The sequence below is a fragment of the Porites lutea genome, chromosome 7 (genome assembly GCF_958299795.1).
Source record: "Porites lutea chromosome 7, jaPorLute2.1, whole genome shotgun sequence".
Lineage (NCBI taxonomy): Eukaryota > Metazoa > Cnidaria > Anthozoa > Scleractinia > Poritidae > Porites > Porites lutea.
The window spans coordinates 25898043-25921522 of NC_133207.1; the positions used below are offsets into that span (position 1 = coordinate 25898043).

The 23480-nt window shown below is 40.4% G+C and overlaps 2 protein-coding genes and 1 long non-coding RNA gene across 3 annotated transcripts; all 3 read right to left on the minus strand.

Moving 5' to 3' along the window:
- Nucleotides 1-2977: 2977 nt before the first annotated feature.
- Nucleotides 2978-5572, minus strand: LOC140944687 (uncharacterized). Its single transcript, XM_073393807.1, has 3 exons — nucleotides 5275-5572; nucleotides 4707-4913; nucleotides 2978-3631 (listed from the first exon to the last, which is right to left on the minus strand). The coding sequence occupies exons 1-3, from the start codon at nucleotides 5570-5572 to the stop codon at nucleotides 3150-3152; spliced, it is 987 nt and encodes a 328-aa protein (XP_073249908.1). The 3' UTR covers nucleotides 2978-3149.
- Nucleotides 5573-5943: 371 nt separating this feature from the next.
- On the minus strand, nucleotides 5944-7205 carry LOC140942762 (uncharacterized). Its single transcript, XR_012166568.1, has 3 exons — nucleotides 6903-7205; nucleotides 6673-6735; nucleotides 5944-6018 (listed from the first exon to the last, which is right to left on the minus strand). It is a non-coding gene; the product is annotated as an uncharacterized lncRNA (long non-coding RNA).
- Nucleotides 7206-14397: 7192 nt separating this feature from the next.
- On the minus strand, nucleotides 14398-21486 carry LOC140942900 (uncharacterized). Its single transcript, XM_073391918.1, has 6 exons — nucleotides 21142-21486; nucleotides 20947-21000; nucleotides 16824-16897; nucleotides 16591-16680; nucleotides 15973-16179; nucleotides 14398-14884 (listed from the first exon to the last, which is right to left on the minus strand). Exons 1-6 carry the CDS (start codon nucleotides 21399-21401, stop codon nucleotides 14403-14405), a joined length of 1167 nt encoding a protein of 388 aa, XP_073248019.1. The 5' UTR covers nucleotides 21402-21486; the 3' UTR covers nucleotides 14398-14402.
- Nucleotides 21487-23480: the final 1994 nt, after the last annotated feature.

Below are 23480 nucleotides of genomic sequence, written 5' to 3' on the forward strand. Positions count from 1 at the left end.
TCCCAAAACGAGAAGGACTCGCACTGGGCGAGTGGTAAACTGGGCACAAGTTTGTTGAAAATTTTTAACTCGGAGAAAACGCCGATCTAATAAATCCCAATCTGCAGTATGGTGTAGCTATCCTTTAAAAAATAATTATTCCATACTAATTGTGTTTGATCATGTCCTTAATTCTCGTCACCAATGTGTAAGACATTGGTATTCCAAGGAGAAATTTGTTGCTCATCAGTCTTAAAAATATTTAAGCAATAGAAAACGTTTTCCGTGTTTGCATAGCCTGATATAAACACGAGAGGAGTTGAGAGAATTCGAGATAGTTATGCAAACCCGAGACGAAGTCGAGGGTTTGCATAACCGTCGAGAATTCTCCCAACGCCTCGAGTGTTTATATCAGGCTATGCAAACACAGGAAAAAAGTTTTCTATTGCTTTTATACAATAACTTTCCCGAGAAAAAAACGCAAAACTCTTTGTATGGCACTGATTAAAAGAGAAATTCTTACCAGTCGCAAAATCTTGTCTACGAAGTCTTGAACGCGTAATCAGTTCTTGTTTTGCAAAAAGATGCTTTGCAAAATACGGATATTTCCCGCTTAAAAAGTCAACTTAAGCGAAGAAAAATTGACTCACCTTCTTTGCAACGATTTTACATGTTTTAGCCGACGAAGGAATGGGTAAATAAACTAAACTTGTCGAGTTTTGAACTCGAAAACTTTTTCAAATTCGTGCTTGCGTGATTAGGGACCTTAAGGATCGACGACGCCGACCGGAAGTGAAATTTTCCCGCGCGAACCTTCTGGGCATGCGTAAGGTTGTCAAAACGTCGTCCAGCTTTGTCGTCCAGCCGTCCAGCCTTCGTCGACGACGTAATTCAGGGACAGCCTCCTCCTCAGGCGCTTCTTCGTTTTTCGCATGGCAGAGGCGAGCGCGAAACGAGTGACTGGTGATGAACCGCAAGGGACCATGGGAAGGGTACAGACGGCAGGCGAAGCGACGTCTCGCCAATTGTCTCCTTCCCGCCTTCCTTTGCGGGCACATTTTCATCAAAAGAGAGGCGTCTGGGTACGAGGCAGATTCAGGGAGGTTTGCCGTCGTCGCTAAAACGTAAGTATAAAACTATACTTTTTACATGTAAATCACTCTTTTCCCGCCTTGTCATTCAGTACAAGTAGAAATATATTCTTTGTGGATTAGCAGAATCCAAATGTTAAACACTTTGTCGGTTTCTTCGCCTGCTAACTTGAATTTATTTTTCAGGTTCGGTTTGTTTGAAAACCTGAGTGATGGCGGAACAACAAGTCGGACAGACAAGTAAGCTTTCCTCTGCTATCTTCCGAACCTTTTAGATTAGCTGCTGTTCGTTCCCTTACGGTCCTATGTTTACTCATGCATTATAGGTTGTACTATAGGATAAATGTTCATTTTTTCGTACTAAGATTTAATAATTTCCCATGTTGTTTTTAGCCGCTATTAAAGGCAACTATTTTCCAGTAGACTCAGCTGGAACATGATGTGGTTATGAGAAGCCCTGAGAGAGGACAAATACGGGAGAACATTGTAGCAGCACTTAATTCTCTTCAGCAGCCGAAATTTAGCTTAACTGCAAGTCAAGAGCTGTTCGAGATCGGTATACAGGTTTAACTTCATTTCAAAACAAAAACAAAAGCTGCGCGACGAAGAGAAAGCCTCCACAATCAAATAATCCAGATCCTAAAGAACAATGAATTCGCCATCGTCGATTAAACCATCTTCATACCTTATAAAATGCAAATTACGGACGTCTTTGAATGCCCTAACAAGACTGTAACAAGACAAAGTTCTTCGCAAAGAAAAAGTCGTCGTCCATCTGGGAAGCTGCACTGCTTAAACTTCGTTTTCTCCGCCCAAAACGAAACCCTTGGCCCAGTCTGCCTCGGTTGCGAAGCGTCGTCGTCGTCCGTTTCGTTGTCGATGCTTAAGGTTCCTATTAGCGCGCGAAAAACCAAACAACTTGACGCCACAACCATGTTTACATACTCTCATGCAAACACTCCTCTCGGCCAATCAGAGCGCGCGTACTATCTTAGTTATTTTATAAAGTGATTTATAATATAACTACACGCGTTTGTAAAAGCAATAGACCTCACTTTCTATGGGTTTACCGGCGTGATAACCCACTTGGAATGTTGGGAGAACACTCGAAAAGCGTGTGAATAATTAACTGCCCTTCGGTTCGCGATTTACAAGCTTTTCTCGTGTTCTCGCGACATCCCGCGTGGGTTATCACGCCGGTAAACCCATAGAAAGTGTGGTCTATTGCTTAAATGATATCGCATTTGTTAGCTGTTCTTCCGTAGAAAAGCCATCGCAAGAGCTCGCCTGGAAACAACTTGATAATCTGTTTTTACAAAAATTCGCCGTCCCGTCCCAAGCCAAGTAAAGTGCGAGTAGTCTCTTATTTTTGTTTTGAATCACAGTAATTCTACTTTTTCACTCGCCGCGCGTGGCCCTGAGGAAAGAAGGACCACTGCTCGAGGTCTACCTACCAAACCTACCAGGTGCAATCAAATATACTGATCATGCGCGTAAACTGCGAGCGCAGTGTAAAGTTAATGTGAAGTGTACTCGACAAACCTGGGATCACAGTGAACAGGCAGCAAGCAGACACCTTGAAGGCTTTATGACTGACAGATTCCCCGAGAATCCGTGTCCCCTTGCCTCGCGCTTCGCGCTTTTATTTCGTCAACGCCAAATAACGCATGTCAGGCGAGCTAAAATTTGGTGAGAAAATTCTCTTCTCTTGTATGCTTTCTTACTTTCATTAGACTCAATAAACAGGGACTTGTTTAAAGTTTATATGGTCAGCCGAAGATTGGCGTCGCTACTTGCTGGCAGCCAAGGAGTTTGTACCGAAATCTTGGAATCACGGTTTGATAAACTCGAAGTAAAGAAACACTAATTTGTTATCAATGTTTTCACCTTATTTTAATTGCTATTCCTTACATCCTGTATTAATTTACAGCGAACTTATCTGGCGCCTTAGTGCTAGCAGACCAGATAACGCAGTATGGTTTAAGTCAAGTTAAAAGTATATACTGATTTAACCATTATTATTTGGTTTTCGTAGCTCATCAGTATGGTGGCCATGCCACTGTGAAAGGTATCTTCCCGTCACTTGGTGCACACAGCGCATGTCAACTCTCGACCGTTGACATAAGGAAGACATGGGAGTGAGCCACAAACACCTTCCACAGGGTACAGCAAAGCACCTTTCTTGTTTGCATGGCTACCAGGAACAAACTCTGGATCCCCGTCAACACAGATGAAATCGGTTGAATGCTGGTGGCCATGATATGCAGTCATCAGGTACCCATGATACTCCTCGGTCCATCCAGATGGACAGTCATTTCTGGCAGGCATCATCAGCATCGAGCCACGTGACTTGACGAAGCAGACAACGCATGGTGCTTCATGCTCGTGAAGATTTCTCTTAAAAGGGTTACCGCTGTACTGACTCACTTCATATTCAGTACCGTACACGTATCCGGCGTACTGATGGCCATTTGTGTACTTGTCATACTTTGGATTGTGTGGAAGGCAGAGGTAGTTCGCTCCACCACCATGGTGAGTGTAATACTCTCCACCCATTATACCTGATACAAGGCAAAAAAATTTATCAACAATTATTCTTTGAAATTCTGTCAACGCGCCAAGTTAATCAAAAGGTTTCCTGTTCCGCTCTTCACAAGTGCATGGAATAGCGGCTAGCGGTTGAGGGAGGCAAGGCGTCTTTTCTCTGTCCTGGTTATTTGAAATGAAGAATTTTCGCGAACATTTGCTTTCATTTTCTTTTAATTTGTCATAAATTAACTTTGATTTCTAGGCAACTGAATTCCTCTTGTAAGGAAATGCTGAGTTTCAAAATGGCCTCTTCTACTCGAGTGAGCTGTTATTGCAAGCGAAAAGCATTCTACCAAAGTAAATCGGATAACGCAGTTAAAATAATTTGAAATCCTTTCTTACCTTCAAAAAAATCAACCCTAGGATTCTGTTGATTAGTTCTTACTCAGAAAATTGGCAAAACACCTAGTTTACGTAATATCGCTAGGAGCTGAAAATTGCTGGGTTGTCAAAGATAAGAAACTAATCAGATTGCTTAGACACTAAGACCACAAACCACAAATGTCTGTAACATTTTTAGGCAAAAATTTAATACAATACTCTACTCATCGTCTGCCTATTTCTATTGATCACTAAAAAGAAAAGCGTTCTTGACTACAAATTTATGAAAATACATTTCAGCAAGCGGTAATCATTTATGCTTCATGGGAGATTATTCACTGTTCATGGATCCGATCGACGACATAGACTGTAAAAAAAACTTTATGCGGGATACAGTTTCATGTGACCTCGACGTAAACAATGCCGTGAGAGCGCGCATTGTTGGGAAAAACAAGAGGCGTTTTCTCTCTCTCTTTCTCTCTCATACCCAGATTTCACTCTGTCTTATGCATGAACCAGTTACACTGCTGGAAAGATGCAACAAAAAGATAACTTGAAGAGATGCCCGGGTCATTCACCAGTAAAAGTAACAAGCTTAGAGAAATTTCATAGTTTTCACTTTTAAATATGATTAATAAGTGGTATAAAAATCCTCAGCTTATCACTCTTTCTGTATTTAGAATCATGGCATAATAGTAACTATCATGTAAGCTTCTTTTCGCATACCTTTATAAACTATCTGCGCACCAGTAGGACATGTGGTCCTTCCCCAGCGAACGTACTTCACCCCTGATTTCCCAGCTCCATCCTGTCCCTTTTCTCCTTTTGCACCTTGTGGTCCCTGGGCTCCAGTCTTTCCAACTGCTCCCTGGTCTCCTTTAGGACCAGGAGGGCCTGAGGATGACTTGTTGGTTCCTTGTTTTCCCTGTTCTCCTACAAAGTATAAAAAGACCCCAAGCACTCAAACTCGACTTATTATATCATTTGGCTCAAAATTGGCGCTGTCATGAAACTTTTTTTTCCTACGGGATTCTGACGATCATAAATCACGCATATAACGGTTGAAAAATGGCCGGCTTGCAAAAGACCCAAAAACACCATAAAAAAGAAATAAGATGTTAGCTGAAATTCGATTGATGAAACTTATTGTTTACAGCTAGCCGGGTCAGTGGCTAACTTGTAAATGTTGGTATGTTGATAGAGGAGTTTCTTTTGCTCTTTTTCCTACATTCACAGTTGGTGTTATAAAAGCTTCAGTTTTTTCCTTGATCTCTATGTCGTTTGTCCTTGATACCTTTTGATCCTTTTGGTCCAATTAGTCCTGGTTTCCCAGGAGTACCAGCAGGCCCCTGTTTCCCAGGAGTACCAGCAGGCCCCTGTTTCCCAGGAGTACCAGCCGGTCCTTGTTTCCCAGCAGTACCAGCCGGTCCTGGTTTCCCAGGAGTACCAGCCAGTCCCTGTTTCCCAGAAACACCAGTCGGTCCTTGTTTCCCAGGAGCACCAGTCGGTCCTTGTTTCCCAGGAGCACCAGTCGGTCCTTGTTTCCCAGGAGGGCCAGGTGGTCCAACTCGTCCCTTTCCGGTGTTCTGCATATGTTGTCCTGAAAAAGAAACACGGTGATGTCACAACCTCGGTCCCAAGGTTTTTTCCCTCAAATTTTTTTAAGGGAAAAAGTTCTGGGAACGAGGTTGGGTGATGCCACTCACAAATAAAGCAAATTTACCAGCCAAATGAATTACGTACCGGTTCTTTGGCCACATTGTTGCTTACGAATTCTACAACACTAAATCGACAACATAAAATCGCTTATTTTAAGTTTTTAAAAGGACCGAAGTTTTAGGGCAAAACACCTGAATTGAATATTTCCGGCTGTTCATGTTGCCTACCGGATATTAATGAAACTCGCTAGTTGCTTATAGGTAGTTTCGTACTAGTTTGCAATAGGATTGAACAACATATTTTACCAAGAATGTAGGTCAAAAGTGACCCATAAGATTCCCCCGCTGGTCGGGAAGATAATCGCAGTAAGCCATCAAATCTGCAAAAAAGAGTCAAACATAGAAATTGTCAGGGATAGTGTAACGGCGACCTTCGTGTCTTTAGCCCTAGTTCAACTACCAGTTCCGCCTTAATGCGGCTTGAATTTAACTTCACAAGAGTCAAGCATTGTTATATTTTCGTGGTGTTTGCTACGCTTCTTCTGCTCTAGGAAATTAGTGCGTGGATGAAAGAAAAAAAACTGTCATCAAGTCAGTTTATAAATAACCAACAATTACTCTGGTGTTTACACTGAAGGATATTCTATTCTGGATCTGAAAACTGATCTTCCCACACAAACGGGCTGCAAGTCTTCAACATTCATCAGTGCCGGCCAACAAAAAGCGTTTTCCTGTTTAAAGGGGGTATCCAGGTACTTTTATAATAGGAGACCCAAGCCTATGCACAGTTTTGAAACTGTTTTAAAGGCTTATAATATCCCCCTTCGGCTTCCTGAACTCAGGAGTCGCCGTTACACATTTTAGGAAAGAGGGGATTTGCCATGTTGCCAAACTGAGCTCATGCTTCGTTAGACAAGAGATTGAACAGATTTCCCCTAGTATGCAATGGCAATTTCAGAATCGAAGTATGCTTAGTTTAAAAAAGCAATTATATCTATTTAACAATGGTGAATTTTTAATTTCATTTCTCAAACCTTTTCTCCAGTTCATGAAATCGTCTGATCATCATTCGAGACAAACGTATGCTGTTGTTGTGGCTTGGCAAAGAAGAGGAAATGAGGTTAGAAAATCCATCATTTTACAAACAGTGTGAACATCGTAACCGATGAACAGTGTCTAATAGAATGTTCCCCTGGCCTCGAATTAACTGAGTTCTTAAAAATGAGATAGCAAATCGCCGAGCTAACATAATACCTTTAGCTACCTTTCTTCGAGATCTTTCAGCCGGTTTGCAAAGTCCGCCAGATTGGGAGTTCGGTTATTTTTCACCGTTCTTCGATCACGGTACAGCAGCGATTGTTGTCCACCAACTTCAGTGCCTTCAGTAGATACGCGATCTTCTCCTCGCGGTTTTCCCGCCAGTTGATCATCAAGAGCGAGGATATGAACCAGACTAGCACAGAACATCACTGTCACAGCCAAGAAACGTACAGTCGAGCGAGGTGTAACCGCTGGAGACAATTTCATTTTAAAGGAAAGATCTTTTGAAACAGAAAACAACCTTTTGTATATCCTCCACAACTGAAAAGGTGTTACAAGAAGTCAATATCGAAGCTCGGAAGGTACAAAAATTCGGACGAGAAATTTTTCGCGCTTGTGACGTAACATCTAAGGCCATCGGAAGGCGGATGTGAGCTTGCAACAGACTTACATATGCAAGGACAATAAGTAAACAATCTACTATATTATCGGTATAGTCATATTAAGCATGGAGACGTCATTTACGGACCAACTGTTTCAGAGCATGATTAAGCACACAAGATGCCTGACCCAGTCTGAATCCGGTCGTTAGCGTTTAAAAGGTGGAGGCTAAAGGAAGTATTGGAATCTGTACCGAGTATATCTTTTCTTCTGCCGGCCACTATACAATGTAAAATCTGTTAAATTTGCATGTTAAGCTTATTTATTTAAGCCTCCGGAATTTTTGATAGTAAGGTTTCGAGCCCTCCATCCAGGCCCGAGCGAGAATACACGTGCGTTACTTTTTCATCATCCGAGGGAGAAAGTTTAAAATAACATTTTTTCGTTTATGGCTCTATACCCCGGCTGTACATCTGCCTTAAATTTCAAATTGTGTATCAAAACATTCAAAATACCTACCAGGCGACAGGCTGCCTCAGAAATAACGTACAAATTCTCTAAAATTTACTCTGCTTAGTAATATTGAGAAAATACACCCTTTGTGAAAGTCTAAACAGACAAAATTTGTCAAATTAAACTTTACAAAATTCGGTAAACCGACACAAATTTGGTGCGGCTATTGCAGGTAAAATCTTTTCTCAGGTTGAAGCAGGATTTCCTTTGTATTTGTTCAATTAAAGGAAGCTGAATAAAACTACAGAAAATTGATGGTTTTCACATGACGTCACTAAAATTCTAACCAAAGAACTATAGATCCTACTGAGATTTTACTTTTATCATTTATTAGAGCAGCCGAAAACTAATTTCCATACAAATGTTCGCTTCAAAAGGGTTCTTGGTTTTGTAATAGAGTACGCTTGAATTTCTTGCGTGACGCGGCATTTACATGACAGCCGAGAGAGCTGTCATGTAGGCAAAAAAGTGACTTATTTCATGGAATTTTCCTATCTAGACAGTTCATGTATCAGAAGCAGTATTACTTTCATGTTTATGAGTTCCTCAAGGAAGAAATTCGCGCTTTTGTAGCAAAACTCGGTAACAGATGTTTCTGTTGGTTTCCGTCCGCCATGTTGGTGCCCATCCGGATGGGCACCAGCATGGCTTCTCCATACAAATCTTTATAAATTTGGGCAATAAATTTCTTCTTATATCTCGAATACGAAATATTCTACTGATCTGAATCTTGGGGAGAGTATTTGTAAATTAACCTCCTTTCATTGCCCAGATTCTGGACTCTATCTATTGAACGGTTGAGATTTTTCTTTTTGTTCTATTTTGAATGGCGTGACACTGGAAACCGGCAATAGGCTGAATACGGTTTAAAACTGAGAGCGGAATTTACCTTTAAGGACATGGCCACTTGTCACACATACTCAAAGGCAGCAGGGAATTGATCGAGATCGGCTCTGTTCTTTCGTATAAATCATATTCCTCTTAAGTATATCCTGATTTTTGGTTTATCGTTCTCTGTCGCTCCCCGGAAGTAGGGATAGGAATCCTGGGAATGATACTCCTCTGTTACTATAATCCATTTTCTACAACTCGGCACCTGCGCCTACACACACACTGCTATACAGGTTGTACGGCCTCGGTGGATAACACCGTCCTTGATCTGCATAATTCTTACAATTATTCCATTCGCGCTTGTTGGATATGAGGTGGTAAATAGCCAACGGGGCGCGTAGCGCCAAGTTGGCTATAACTATCTCATATCCAACAAGCGCGAATGGAATAATTGTTTTATTAAATTTTTGTAAACTTCCAATGACTGGTTATTACAACTGAATTTTAGTAAATTTCATTTGAAATATTTCAAAAAGACCGGGTATTAAGTATCTTCCGGTAAACCAAGGGAAAATCACGTGACATGTGCGTTATTCTCGACAAGTACTGTTTTCCATCCTCGTACCCATGCCAGTTCGCACTATCCGAGTTACAAGAGGAGGCTTGGATTGACAGATGAAGTCACATCCGAAATCGCCGAGGACGACTGGGAGCGAAGCTGACTGTTTTCGCTTACCCTCGCTGTGACTGTGGAATTTGACGCTGGATAGGTCGACCTGACTGCTTTTCAATTTTGTTTTCTTCCTCCACTGAACCGGAGCTGTACCTTGTGACAAAGACCATGTCAATCAAATCAATTTGTTGTGTTGTTCAATGGAAAGTCGCTCGTTGTGGGATTCACTTGAGGCCTTTAATGCGGTCCGTTATGGACTTGGGAGAGTATTAAGAGGTGCAAAAGCTCTTCAAACACGCGAAAATCTGCTAATGGTTTTGAAAACTTACTCCTCCAAGTTCTTGCAAGCCATTCTTAAAGGTAAACTTTTTTGTTGTTGTTACATAATAGGCTTGACGTACGGAAGAATTGAAGCTTTAAGAATTTCTTTAACTATGTAAGAAAACTTCGGAGTAGCATCAAATGATTTCAAACCAAAGTTTGTGGTTTTTTGTCGGTGCCAGTATGGCACTTTCTGTTTTTTTCTGTTGTATCGTCTGTAGAATGCTCGCGAAATCTACTTTTTTCCCACCGCTTTAATGTCCGAGAGAAATTATATAAGGTCAAACTAAGGTATATGAGCTGATAACCGAGATAGAGTGAACCAATCAGAATGTTAGAAATGCATTATCCGAAGTTGAAAATTTAATAAATATGCTACTCAGACTCATTCAATCTTTGATTGCTAAACATCGGTGCTTGCGACTGACAATTCTTCACATTATGTTGAAACTCAATTCCAGACCATAGCTTATTACTCCACTTAAAAAAAATAATTTTCTGCCTAAGCTTAATTTTTTAATCAGGTGTTATTTTTCCTTTTTTTTCCCCTTAAACTGATGACCACCTGAGTCAAAGTGTCTCATTATAAGGTTCTGGTAAACGTCTGCCCACCTACTCTTCCTAAGGAAGAAGTCAGTGTTAACATTGGCTTTAAGGGGGAGGATTACATGGGCTGTTGCCCAGAACCTGGTCCGTACAATCAAAAACTGAAATGAATGCACAAATTATTTTTGTCGTTAAAAAGGGTCACTACTATCAAGCTTTTGGCCCTATCACAGCGCCTTTCTCTCACTGTAAGTCAAGTAATGCAATTTCTCACAAAACGTAATTAAGTTGATTCATTTTGTGATAAACTTTAAGCTGTTTTAAAAATTATCAAAGCAAAGGAAACTTTGAACCACAACATCTAAACAGTTCTGATATAGACTGCTTTTGCACTGTGGCTCGCTCAAGCTGTAAAGTCTGTGCTGTTTTCCACAAAAGTCCCTTACTATTGTAGCGGTAAGTTTTATACTCACAATTACGCGATGATCCTCCCATGGTTCAAGAATTAGATAAGCCCAAACCTGAATGCCCACGAGAAAACGACAAGATATCATTTAGTCTTGAGTCTTGAGTTTATAAAAACTTTAACGACTGTTAAACTAGGCTTTGAACAAACACCTTATACTAAGAACCGTCAATTTGTTTGTAAAATCTTACCTCAATTGTTTCCCCTTGTCTATAAAGTAATTCGGCTTGACGTTATCGAGTGGTGCCTCGTGCTTGAGTGAAAACAAGAACCCGCTTCTAGCGGATTCAGTCACGCTTGCTTGAAGATAAGATCGAGAAATGAGGAGGCGATTAATTCTACACGAAACGAAACACATTTACTCGCTAAATGTTTTTTACTTCCTATTTTATCGACGTCGATACTTTTTACTTGTTTCTGAATTGATTCAGAACGAGTGTTGGCGACGACCGGAAATACGTCTGCGGTAGCAAGCTATACGCGTGTATAAATATACGAAAATTCAAAGGCCTCGATTCCAGAGAACTGTAACATCATTGCCAGATACCGAAAAAGTGATTTACATGGCACGTCTTTTCAATCATCGCCGAAAATAAATCGCACATCCTCATCCCAAGACTCATTTGCATACAGTGAAAGTTTACAACACCTGACCATCGCAATTTTGCTAATTCAGATTCTTATTTTTTTCGACCGCTCAGTAGTGTTCACTTGCTCCAAAGTAATCAACGCTTTCAAGCGATAGAATTCTTGGATCGACACGTTTCCGAAAAGCTCTAAATTTAATCTTTCCGAAGCTTTCTTCGCAAAACATGCGTGCCTTCCATCACGCAACGATTCTTAGTCCCAGTTTCCACGGTGTCCGCAAAGAACGCCTGGCACAATGACCCCCCATTTCTGCCCCAAAATGACAAAAAATGCCCCGGGGGTACTTCCAGAAAAATTGGGTGGGGATGTGCGGCACGCTTTCTCAAACTCTTACCCTATTTCAGACCAAAATCTGTGATTTTGCCTACCCTGTTTCAGACCTGATCAAAAATTTGATACCCTATTTCTGACCTGAAGCCCTAGAGCCCGGCGCGTGACCGGAGCGCGTGACAAGCTGTTACGGCATGTACACGGTAGTTGGCGTAAACATTTAAAGGAAATGGTCTTATCGCCAAATGATGAAGAAGTAGCTAATTCTTCTAAAAAACATACCCAATTCAAGACTAGAGTGCACAAACCATACCCTATTTCAGACCAAAATGGCTGAAGAAACATACCCAGTGGCACCGCACATACCCATATAGCCTATATAAGGGACCTCCCCCCACCTCCGGGGCGATAAACGCGTTGCAAACTATGAGTCTCGCCGCTTAAGCAAGCGAGACTAATAATAAAAAAGAAGAAATGTGAATAAACCGGACATAATATTTTAAAACCTCACAAAGCTTGATGATTTCACTTAAGGTGATGATGCACGAGACGATTCGCAACGACGATTTTTAGCTCAACACAGCGTTGCAACATTGTTTCGAGTGGTTCCAGCATTGTTCCAGCATTGCAACGCTGTGTTGCGCTAAAGATCGTCGTTGCGAATCGTCTCGTGTAACATCACCTTAAGAAATTTCAGAGAGCAATAACTTGAATGAAAATTCATGTTTCCGGTAAAATTTTCTTTCATTTCACTAACCTTGGGAAAATTTCCACCGACCAAAGGGTTACTACTAAAAATAGATAAGTTTAATAGTGCAAAATTGAAGAAAGTGATTGCTCGATGGAACACCATGGCTTCCCAAAACGAGAAGGGGCTCGCACTGGGCGAGTAGTAAACTGGGCACGCCGATCCAATAAATCCCAATCTGCAAAGTAAAGTATGGTAGCTATCCTTCAAAAAATATTCCATACTTTATCCATTTGTTGTCCCTACACCTTTTCTACAGAATAAGCAGTCTTGCGCTACCAATCTGGGAGTGTGCCACCGGGCAATAAGAATGAATTTTAAATTATTTTGGAATCTATACATTGCAGAGCTGCTTGAGTCATATATAATCTGCCCTGCTACTTACCCTCTGCAGACGTTCGAAGATCAGTCAAGTGGAACTCGTATATGACATGTACAAGGCCAAGATCGTAACTTAAATTTATAAAATATTTAACTGCATAACTCCATCACGCTGAGAACGTCAGGGCTCCTGGAACGTCTAATCCAGACTGAGGCGAGAGAACAAGTACGACTTGTGTCATCATCATCGCGTGAGTATTCCGCGTTTCGAAACGTACTACACAGTGGCGGATCCAGACCCTCAGATAAGGGGGGGGGGGGGGGTGAGGACAGTCATCCAGGCCCTGAGACAACAAGGGGGAGGGGGCTGACCCCTCCCTTGGATCTGCCACTGCTACATGAAGAACTCTATCTCGTACAGAGGATCCCACGCTTGGAACTTGTTAGATTCCTCCGTGGCTGAGACAAGAGCCTACGCTAAAATGGCTATAAACTCTCAAGCCCTCAAAAATCTCAATTTCTCAGCTGAATCACCCCTAAGTGTGTCCAATGACAGTGATTTCGTCTTTTACTGACTAATTATCAATTCAATGCTTCTGATATAGTTATATTTGTTGTGTTTGGTCATGATCTTTATTCTCGTCACCAATGTGTAAAACATTGGCATTCCAAGGAGAAATTTGTTGCTTATCACTCTCAGTGCTTAATGAGTTAAAAATATAGTGATATAATCTCCCATTTGTTAGCTGTTCTTCCACTGAGTAGCCGTCGCAAGAGCTCGCCTGACAACAACTTGGTAATCTGTTTTTACAAAATTTGCCGTCCCGTCCCCTAGCAGGTAGACTTGTAAATTGTAAAAAAAAATTGAAAAATTGTAATTTGTTTACCCACGGATCACTAAGGAGTTCATAAGAACTCGTTGAAACGTGTCCGTGCGTTCAAGGTCGAATTGGAATTTGAAAGTGTTGGTTTTTAAGGAGAGGGGAAAACCGGAGTACCCGGAGAAAAACCTCTCGGAGCAAGGGAGAGAACCAACAACAAACTCAACCCACATATGGCGTCACAGACTGCGAGCTGTCTCTTATTTTTCTTTTGAATCAGAGTAATTTTACTTTTTCACTCGCCGCGCGTGGCCCTGAGATTGGCCCTGAGGAAAGAAGGACCACCGCTCGCGGTCTACCTGCCTGGTGCAATTAGATATATTGATCATGCGCGTAAACTGCGAGCGCAGTGTGAGGTACGTACTCGACAAACCTGGGATCACAGTTGACAGGCAGCGCGCAGACACCTTATAGGCTTTAAAGACAGATTCCCCGAGAATCCGTGTCCCCTTGCCTCGAGCTTGGCGCTTTTATCTTGTCAACGCCAAATAACCCCTGTCAGACGAGCTACAATCTCGTGAGGAATTCTCTTCTCTTGTATGCCTTCTTCCTTTCATGGGCACAAAAAAAACAGGGACTTGTTTAAAATTTTACATGGGTCGTCGAAGATTGGTTTTGCTACTTGCCGGCTGACAGGGCTTTTGTACTGATTTCTTGGAATCGGCTGGAAAAGGAAGTAAAGAAAGACATTTTTTTAAATCAATGTTTTCACCTTATTTTAATCGTTATTGCTTACATCCCGTATTAATTTACAGCCAACTTTTCTGGCGCCTTAGTGCTGGTAGACCAGATAATCGCGGTTTGTTTTAAGACTAGTTAAAAGTATCTAGTGATTTAACCACTAGTTTTTGGTTTCCGCAGCTCGTCGGAATGGCAGCCATGTCACAGTGGCAGGTATCTTCCCCTCACTTGGTGCACACAGCGCATGTCAACTCTCGACCGTTGACATAAGGAAGACATGGGAGTGAGCCACAAACACCTTCCACAGGGTACAGCAAAGCACCATTCTTGTTGGCATGGCTACCGGGAACAAACTCTGGATCCCCGTCAACACAGATGAAATCGGTTGAATGCTGGTGGCCATAATATGCAGTCATCAGGTACCCATGATACTCCTCGGTCCATCCAGATGGACAGTCATTCCTGGCAGGCATCATCAACATCGAGCCACGTGACTTGACGAAGCAGATAACACATGGTGCTTCATGATCTTGGAGATTTCTCTTAAAAGGGTTTCCGTTGCGATCACTTACTTCATATTCAGTGCCGTACACGTATCCGGAGTTCTGATGGCCATTTGCGTACTTGTCATACTTTGGATTGTGTGGAAGGCAAAGGTAGTTCGCTCCACCACCATGGTGAGTGTAATGCTCTCCACCCATTATACCTGATACAAGGCAAAAAAAAATATCAACAATTATTCTTTGAAATTCTGTCAACGCGCCAAGTTAATTAAAAGGTTTCCTGTTCCGCTCTTCACAAGTGCATGTAATGGCGGCTAGCGGTTGAGGGAGGCAAGGCGTCTTTTCTCTGTCTTTGTTAATTGAAATAAAGAATTTTCGCCAACATTTGCTTTCATTTTCTTTTGTCATAAATTAACTTTGATTTCTAGGCAACTGAATTCCCCTTGTAAGGAAATGCTGAGTTAACAAAATGGCATCTTCTACTTAAGTAAACTGTTGTTGCAAACGAAAAACATTCTGCTATAAAAGTAAGTCGGAAAACGCAGTTAAAATAGTTTGAAATCTTTTCTTACTTTCGAAAACATCAACCATAGGATTGTGTTGACTAGTTCTTACTCAAAAAATTGGCAAAACATCTAGCTCACGCAATATCGCCAAGAGGTGAATATTAAGATAACGAACTAATCAGATTGCTTTTAAAAAACACCAAGACCACGAACCACAAATGGCTGTAACATTTTGAGGCAAAAACTTAATACAACACTCTAGAATTACACTATCCTTTTTTTTGCCATTTCCTTGTCTATTTATATTGATCACTAAAACATAGAAAAGCCTACTTGTACAAATTTATGAAACTAAATTTCAGCAAGCGGCAATCATTTATGCTTCGTGGGTGATAATTCCCTGTTCAGGGGTCTGATCGATGCGGCTCGATACATTTTGATGTGACCTCGACGTAACCAATGCCGTGAGAGCGCGCATTGTTAGGAAACTGAAACAAGGGGCGTTATCTCATACTCAGATTTCCCTCTGTCTTATGCATGAACAGGCACGAACCAATTACACTCAACAGTTAATATGCAGGAAAGATGCAACAAAGAGATAACTTAAAGAGATGCCCGGGTTATTAACCAGTAAATGTAACAAGCTTGGAGAAATTTCATAGTTGTCACTTTTAAATAATGATTAGTAAGTGTATATGGCATAAAAATCTTCAGGTTATCACTCTTTCTGTCTTTAGGACCATAGGAGTAATAGTAACTATCATACTAAGCTCCTTTTCGCTTACCTTTATAAACTATCTGCGCACCACTAGGACATGTGGTCCTTCCCCAGCGAACGTACTGCACCCCTGAATTCCCAGCTCCATCCTGTCCTTTTTCTCCTTTGGCACCCTGTGGTCCCTGCGCTCCAGTCTTCCCAACTGCTCCCTGGTCTCCTTTTGGACCAGGGGGGCCTGGGAATGGCTTGTTGGTACCTGGTTTTCCTTGTTCCCCTGCAGAGTATAAAATGAGTCAAAGCGCACGATGCCAGCTTTTTTACTTATTTTAGGCTTAAAAGGTGGAATCCATAAAAGTGCTTTTTTCTCCTATGGACTTCTTACAATCCACATTTGCTTTTACGCGTGTAGCGGTTGAAAATTGGCTGGCTTGCAATTGATACACTCCATGGTCATAAACTGCAAGAACCGCAAAAGAAATTCTTTGTCAGAAAATAACTGAGATGTTAATTTAACATCGATAACCGCACTTCTTCTTTACTGCCGGCTAACTTCTTATTGCTGGAACATAAAAACTGAAATTACAAAACGAGTTTCATTTGCTCTCTCCACTGCGTTCACAGTTGGTGTTATACAATTTTCATTTTTACGTTGATATCCTTGATGTTTGTCGTTTTCCCTTTTTACCTTTTGATCCTTTTGGTCCAGCTGGCCCTTGTTTCCCTGGAGGGCCGGGTGGTCCAACTTGTCCCTTTCCAGGGTTTTGCATTTGCTGACCTGAAATAGAAACACATCGGTGATATCAGCCATAAATCACAGCACATTAACCAGCCAAATGGACCTGACATCATTTTGCCTATATTGATGAAATCCGCTTGTTGCCTTAGGTAACTTTGATTGGATTTAATATCGTATTTTACCAAGAAGGTAGCTCAAAAGTGACCCGTAGGATTCCCCTGCTGGTCGAGGCGATAATCGCAGTAAGCCATCAAGTCTGAAAAAAAGATCAACCATAAAAAATCTCAGAGACAGTGTTTTAAACAAGGACTTTCGCTGTCACTTAAGCCATGTTCACACATTTCATTTCCGCTCACTGTAACGGAGCAAGGCTGCGCTGCGCCGAACTTTAAAATGGAGCATAACGTATCAGATAGATCATGTGCCACTTCGTGCCACACTTTGTACAGTGAACCTTTGCGGGAGTAAAAATGTAGGAGCGAGGACTGGAATCTACTGAGACGGAAGTAAATATTTAGGGGGTGAGAAGTGAAGACTGGGATTTAGTCCACCTAACCCTCTCGGCCAAACGCTTCGATGCGTGTGTGAACGTTCCAGTTCTGTGCCGTTACTGTTGATACTTTATAAACCCAACAGCTTTTCGTGTCGACACGAAGAGCTTTCCAGTATAGATCAGTATAGTGTGAAAATAGCCTTAAATCCCAAGTAAAGTTCAACGACAACCAGTTGAGGCTTAATTAGGCTTGATTTTAACTGTAAGAAATTTATTAATTGGGGCACTCAACGACGGTTTCCTCCTAAATGCATTGAAAACACTTTTTTGGCTATCCAGAGAACTTTTAAATCTCTAGGAATGCGTTTTAAGCGGCGATAAAGTTTGTATCCGGTTCGGTCATCCTAGGACAACTTGAGAGTTTCCGAAATTACAAGGGCCTCAGTATTATTTTCCCGAAAATTGTTGGTAGATGCAGTTAAACGTATTACGAAAGTGATAGTTTTTCTGATTCCTCTCAGGTTTTCCATCATATTTTTGAATCCAAAAATTTTAGGTTTCTTTTTTCTACGAAAAATAGCCTAACCTTAGGAGTGAAATGTGAAAAGTTAAACCTTAGAAAATCGTAGGGAATTTATGAGATAAGCTTCGAAAATTGTACATGTGTGAAATGGTTATCTAGAAATTTTTAGCCCCCCTCGAGAAATAGAAAATTTGAGGCAATATTTACTTCACCGAACACTGAGGTATTGTACAGAAAACAGCCGTTGGGTGCCCCTGTGTTAAACGGTGTTTTCTTTTATTGATTGCTTTATACAGCTGTTTATTAAGCTTCTTTTGCTCTGGTAAATAATTGCGTCGATGATGTGAATTAAGTCTGTAATCAAGTCAGTTTATAGCTAAAAGATGAAAGATAATAAACAATAACTCTGGTCACTACACTGAACGATGTTAAGCGGATTTTGGATGAAACTCAGTTCCCACACAAGTCTTCCACTGTACATCTATCAGTGCCGTCTATAATACGTGTCCGGCCTGGATAACAGGGGCTTTCTCGGTATTTCAATCAGTGAAAGGTTCCGGCAATTCTACTTTTTTACAAAAAGGTCAACTCTGCTAGTTAAAAACACCAGAAAAACTAAGTTTCTGCATTCATTTTCCATAGAACAAAATGCAAAATTGTTACCTTTTTTGTCTATGCTTGTCGTTTAGATTAAAAGTTAAGAAAAGGTACCTTTTTTGAAAAAGAAGTCAGGTATTTTCAGCTTTCGAGTGAATGATATTTTGACGTCAATATTGTCCGCTCTTCATTCATTTCTCACTTTACCAAACGATGTTTTAATTCGCAAAAGAGGTACTTTTTTTCGGTTTCAAGCGATCTCATGAAAGGCACAAAAAGGTACCTTTTTTGCAGTTGGAAGCGATGTTCTCAAAAGCGCGAAAAAGGTACCTTTTTGGCAGTTGGAAGTGATGTTCTCAAAAGCGCGATAAAGGTACCTTCAAGAATAGTGTTTTCAAGCCATGGGAAGCCATTTAGAATCCTACTGATTGACAGATGTCATAGGTGTCATTTTTATGAATTTTTTGTCTGAATTTACTAATCCACTAGTCAAGAGACAAATATTCCCTGTTTATTCACCAAGTTTGAAACCAATTGCTGAGCTTGACACTGTAACATGTACAGTGTCAGGTCGCAGTTTTAAAATCTATCCCCCTTGCTTGATTTTGGCATGGGTGTGAGCCATCTTGATCAGTCTTGGAGTGAAGCTGGAAGCATTGTCGCTGGTTCAGTGGTTATCAATGTAACGACAGGTGTTAGTTATATTAGTAACCTGAAGAGAAGCCGAGCTAGTCTCTTGTGTATTTAAAATGCTTTTTTGTTTCTTCGCTAAAATGCTTTACCTTAATGCTCCATTTTTTCGAATAACATGCTCACCTCCAAAAAATTTAGTAAAATGCGCGATGATGCGATGATGATACGTATAAGTGTTAAAACGACAAAAATGTATGTTAATGGATTTAATACACCAAAAGACAATTGTCTAAACAGTGGCATTTGAATTTTTTTTTTATTTTGACTCTTCAGAGTTTATTTTCTATTTGAAAATTTCTAAATTTTCATTTCTCTGAAAAAAAAAATTCGGGAAATTCCACCAAAGTTCTCGGAAAAAATGCTGGCTCACTGTACAAAAGTCTAAGAAGAGGAAAGTTGTTCAGGCTTACTCTTTTTAGTTAGGGGGTGTCAGAGGTACATGTATGGTGGCATTTTTACTGTTAATGGCTTTACTTCGGCCTGTAGCTCAAAAAGCACCTGAAGGTAAATTATTTATATAATTTACATCATAGCAAACAAAAATAACCCCAAGACTAAAGTCTCTAATTTAATAACCTTTCCGGAGTGAAAAACATCACCCAGGAAACAAGACAGTTATATTAAAATGACCCGCTCGGAACCCGCTTAGTTTAGACTTAAAGGAAAATGAACACCTTTGCTTTTCATGTAGGACTTCTTTCAGGTTAAAGAATTTGCTCTACGCTTAAAATTGCGCTTGCTGAGCTTCTCTTCTAATTGCATCTAGTTTTAAAGTACCAGAAGTTGTTACTAACATTTTCAGGAGCCATTTTATCCATTTGGCTGGTGGCTAGTATTTTCGGATTTCTTCTAGTTTCTCGCTTTTGAAGTGAGCTAAAATTTCTTGCTCCGCTGATTCCCCTTGTAGATCATTTCAATATTAACAGGATCACCTAGAATCCCCTAAAAAAAGTCTGTGCATTGTTCAATGAAGCTCAAGAGGTGCCAAGGGATGACATATGTCAATCAGTAGGATTTTTAATGGCTTCCCAAAAGCTTGAAAACACTATTTTATATTTTTAAAAAGGTACCTTTTTTGCACTTTTAACAACATCACTTCCAACTGCAAAAAGATACCTTTTTCGCGCTTTTGAGAGCATCGCTTTCAACTGCAAAAAAGGTACCTTTTTGTGCCTTTGATGAGATTGCTTGAAGGCGACAAAAAGGTACCTTTTTCGCGCTTTAAATCATTGTTTGGTAAAGTGAGAAATGGATGAAAAGTGGACAATATTGACGTCAAAATATTTTCACTCGAAAGCTTCAAATACCCGCCTTTTTTTTTCTAAAACGGTACCTTTTTTTAACTTTTCACCCAATCGACTAGCATTAACAAAAAAGGTAACAATTTTGCATTTTGTTCTATGAAAAATGAATGCAGAAAGTTAATTTTTCTGCTCTTTTCAAGTAACAGAGTTGATCTTTTTGTAAAAAAGTAGAATTGCCGGAACCTTTCACTGATTTATTTCCCCTATTCTATCAAGTTGGAAATAGGTAAAATAACATACCGTAAAATTCCGAAAATAAGCCCCTCCATGTATAAGCCCCTCCAAATATAAGCCCCCCAAACTCGTAACGCAAAAAACCCTCCGTTTAATCGCCCCTCCGAATATAAGCCCCCCGGGGGCTTGTACTTGGAAATTGCCCTCAAATACAAACCAAAAAAAAGCAAAAACGGTCAATTTACTTCCAACTATAAGGCCACCCCAATCGATTTTGAAACGCAAATTTCCCTCCGTAGATAAGCCCCTCCGAATATAAGCCCCTCCAAAAATAATCCCCTCAAAAAGAGCCTTTGAAAAATATAAGACCCGGGACTTATTTTCGGAATTTTACGGTACTTCGCCAGACAAGAAATCGAACGGGTTTCCTATGCAATCCTTAGGAGTAACAATTTCGGAAGTACTTGTTACTTTTTAAAAAAAGCAATTAGTAATGATGCATTTAATCTTATTTCTCAAACCTTTTCTCCAACCCTTGAAATCGTCTGATCATCAAATGGACGCTCTTGTTGTGGCTTAAAAAGAGAAATGATATTAGTAAATTCACCATTTTCTTAGCAGTTTGAATTTAGAATAGTGACACGTAACCAACATTTAACATTGCCCATGTGATAGAAAAACGAGATTGATAGCGAATCGCCGAGTTAAGATTATACCTTTCTTCAAGATCTTTCAGCCGGTTTGCAAATTCCGACAGGTTGGGGGTCGCGTTATTTTTCACCGTTCTTCGATCACGGTACAACTGCGATTGTTTTCCACCAACTTCAGTGCCTTCAGATACGCGATCTTCTTCTCGCGGTTTTCGCGCCAGTTTTTCTTCAAGTGCAAAAATGTCAACCAGAATAGCACAGAACATCACAGACACAGCCACGAAACTTAGGCGAGTGCGAGGGGTAACCGCTGGTGATAATTTCATTTTAAGGGAACTTTCAGTCCTTGAAACAGAAAACAACCTTTTGTCTATCCTCCACAAAAAGGTGTTACGATGAAGTCAATATCGGAGCTCGGATGGTAGAAAAATGCGGACGAGAAATTTTTCGCGCTTGTGACGTAACATCCAAGGTCATCCAAGCTTGCAACCGACTTAAAATTTGCAAGGACAATAAGTAAACAATCTCCTATATTACCTGTACAGTCACATTAAGTTTGGAGACGTCGTATACGGACAAAATGTTTCAGAGCAAGATGAAGCATTTTGTTACACAAGAAGCCTGACCAAGTCTGAATCGGTAGCGTTTGAAAGTGGAGGTTAAGGTAAGTATTGGAATCCGTACCGAGTATATCTTTACTTCTGCCGGCTACTATACAATGTCAAATCTGTTTACTAAATTTGCATGTTAAGCTTCAGTATTTGAGCCTCCGGGAATTTTTTTTGATAGTGAGGTTTCAAGCTCTCCATTCGGGCTCGGGCGATGTATGTCCGTAACTTTTCATCTACCGCGGGAGAAAGTTTATAATAACATTTTTTCTTTTGTGGCTCTATATCCTGACTTTTGTTAATCCGCCGTAAATTTGAACTTGAGTATCACAAAAATTTATGCCAATCGACAGCGACTTTCTCGTCCTATGTAAAATGGACAGCGATATTTTTTCCTAACCTACAAGGCAGCAGGCACCCTCAGGAATGACAAACAAACAAATTTAAAAGCGATAGCATACCCCGCTTGGAAGGCCTCTTTCATGATCTACCCCAGAGAGAGAGAGAGAGAGAGAGAGGTTATAGCTTAACACAAACATTGACATGAATCATTTCGGCTAGGTGGCAAACAAAGAAAATCATTCAATTAACACGTCTTTGAAAGAGTGTTAATGAGAGGTCTTTCGTTTGTAAACGGATCTAAAATTTAATCTGCTTAGTCTTATTGAAAAAAAAGAACTTCGCTTTGTGGAAGTCTGAACATGCAAAATTTTCAAATTTAATTTTGCAAAAGTCGGTGGCATTTATAAGGTGAAACAACTTTGCTGCGGCTGTCGTGGGTAAAATCCTTTCTAGGGTTGAAGCAGGATTTCCTTAAGTTTGTACTTGTTGAATCAAAGGAAGCTGACTCAAACTACAGAAACTAGGCTGAATTTATCTTCAAGGACATTGCCACATGTCATGATCATTTGCACGAGGGAATAGATCAAGATCGGCTCTATTCTTTCGTATAAATGATATTCCCTTTAGGTAAGTTTTTTAATTTACCTTTCTCTGTCTCTCCGGGGGACTAGGGATGAGAATCCTGGAAATGATCATCGTCTGTTAGCATAATCTCGGCAACTACGCCCTATATACACACTGCGGCTTAGTTATCCAGGCGGTTTAGAGTGTCTGCGTCGCAGGCTCTAGCCCAGTTGGGACGGCGAGTTATTTTTTATAATCCAACAGCAATAACAATATTATTACTATTTTACCATATGAATATTTTTTACTTTAACTTACAACATTTCTAGAGATAACTCCTTATTAATGCCTTTTGTTTCTGAAGATGTTCCCCAGCTCCTCAAGTTGAATGTTAGATACTCAGTATTCGAAAGGCTGTCCTGAAATTAATTAACAAAGTATGTATATGCTAATGACAAATTCATCATCTTTACTGGTAGAGGCGATATAGGGAAAAACAATTGGTTTCATAACAGATGACAGAAGTCTGTTAGGCACAGTCATGTTTTTTTATTTAAAGGAATAAAACCTTGCTTACTTTAATGCCTACAAGAATTATTATCTCAAATTTCTGCTTGATTCAAGTTGGAAATTCTGCAGTTCCAACATCTAAATTCAAGTCTTGAAAGTCATGAATGCAATGTATAGAACTTCCATATTGTTGTTCTATATCGATTCTATATTAGGAAGAATGATTTAGAATTCACAACCCGAATAGTTCATGGCTACATACAAAAACATTTTTGCTGTTGGAATAATTAATAAACAACATCAGTGCTTGGGACTGACAATGCTTTCTCATTATTTTGACACTCAACCCCCGACCACACTTTATTTCTCCACTAGAAAAAT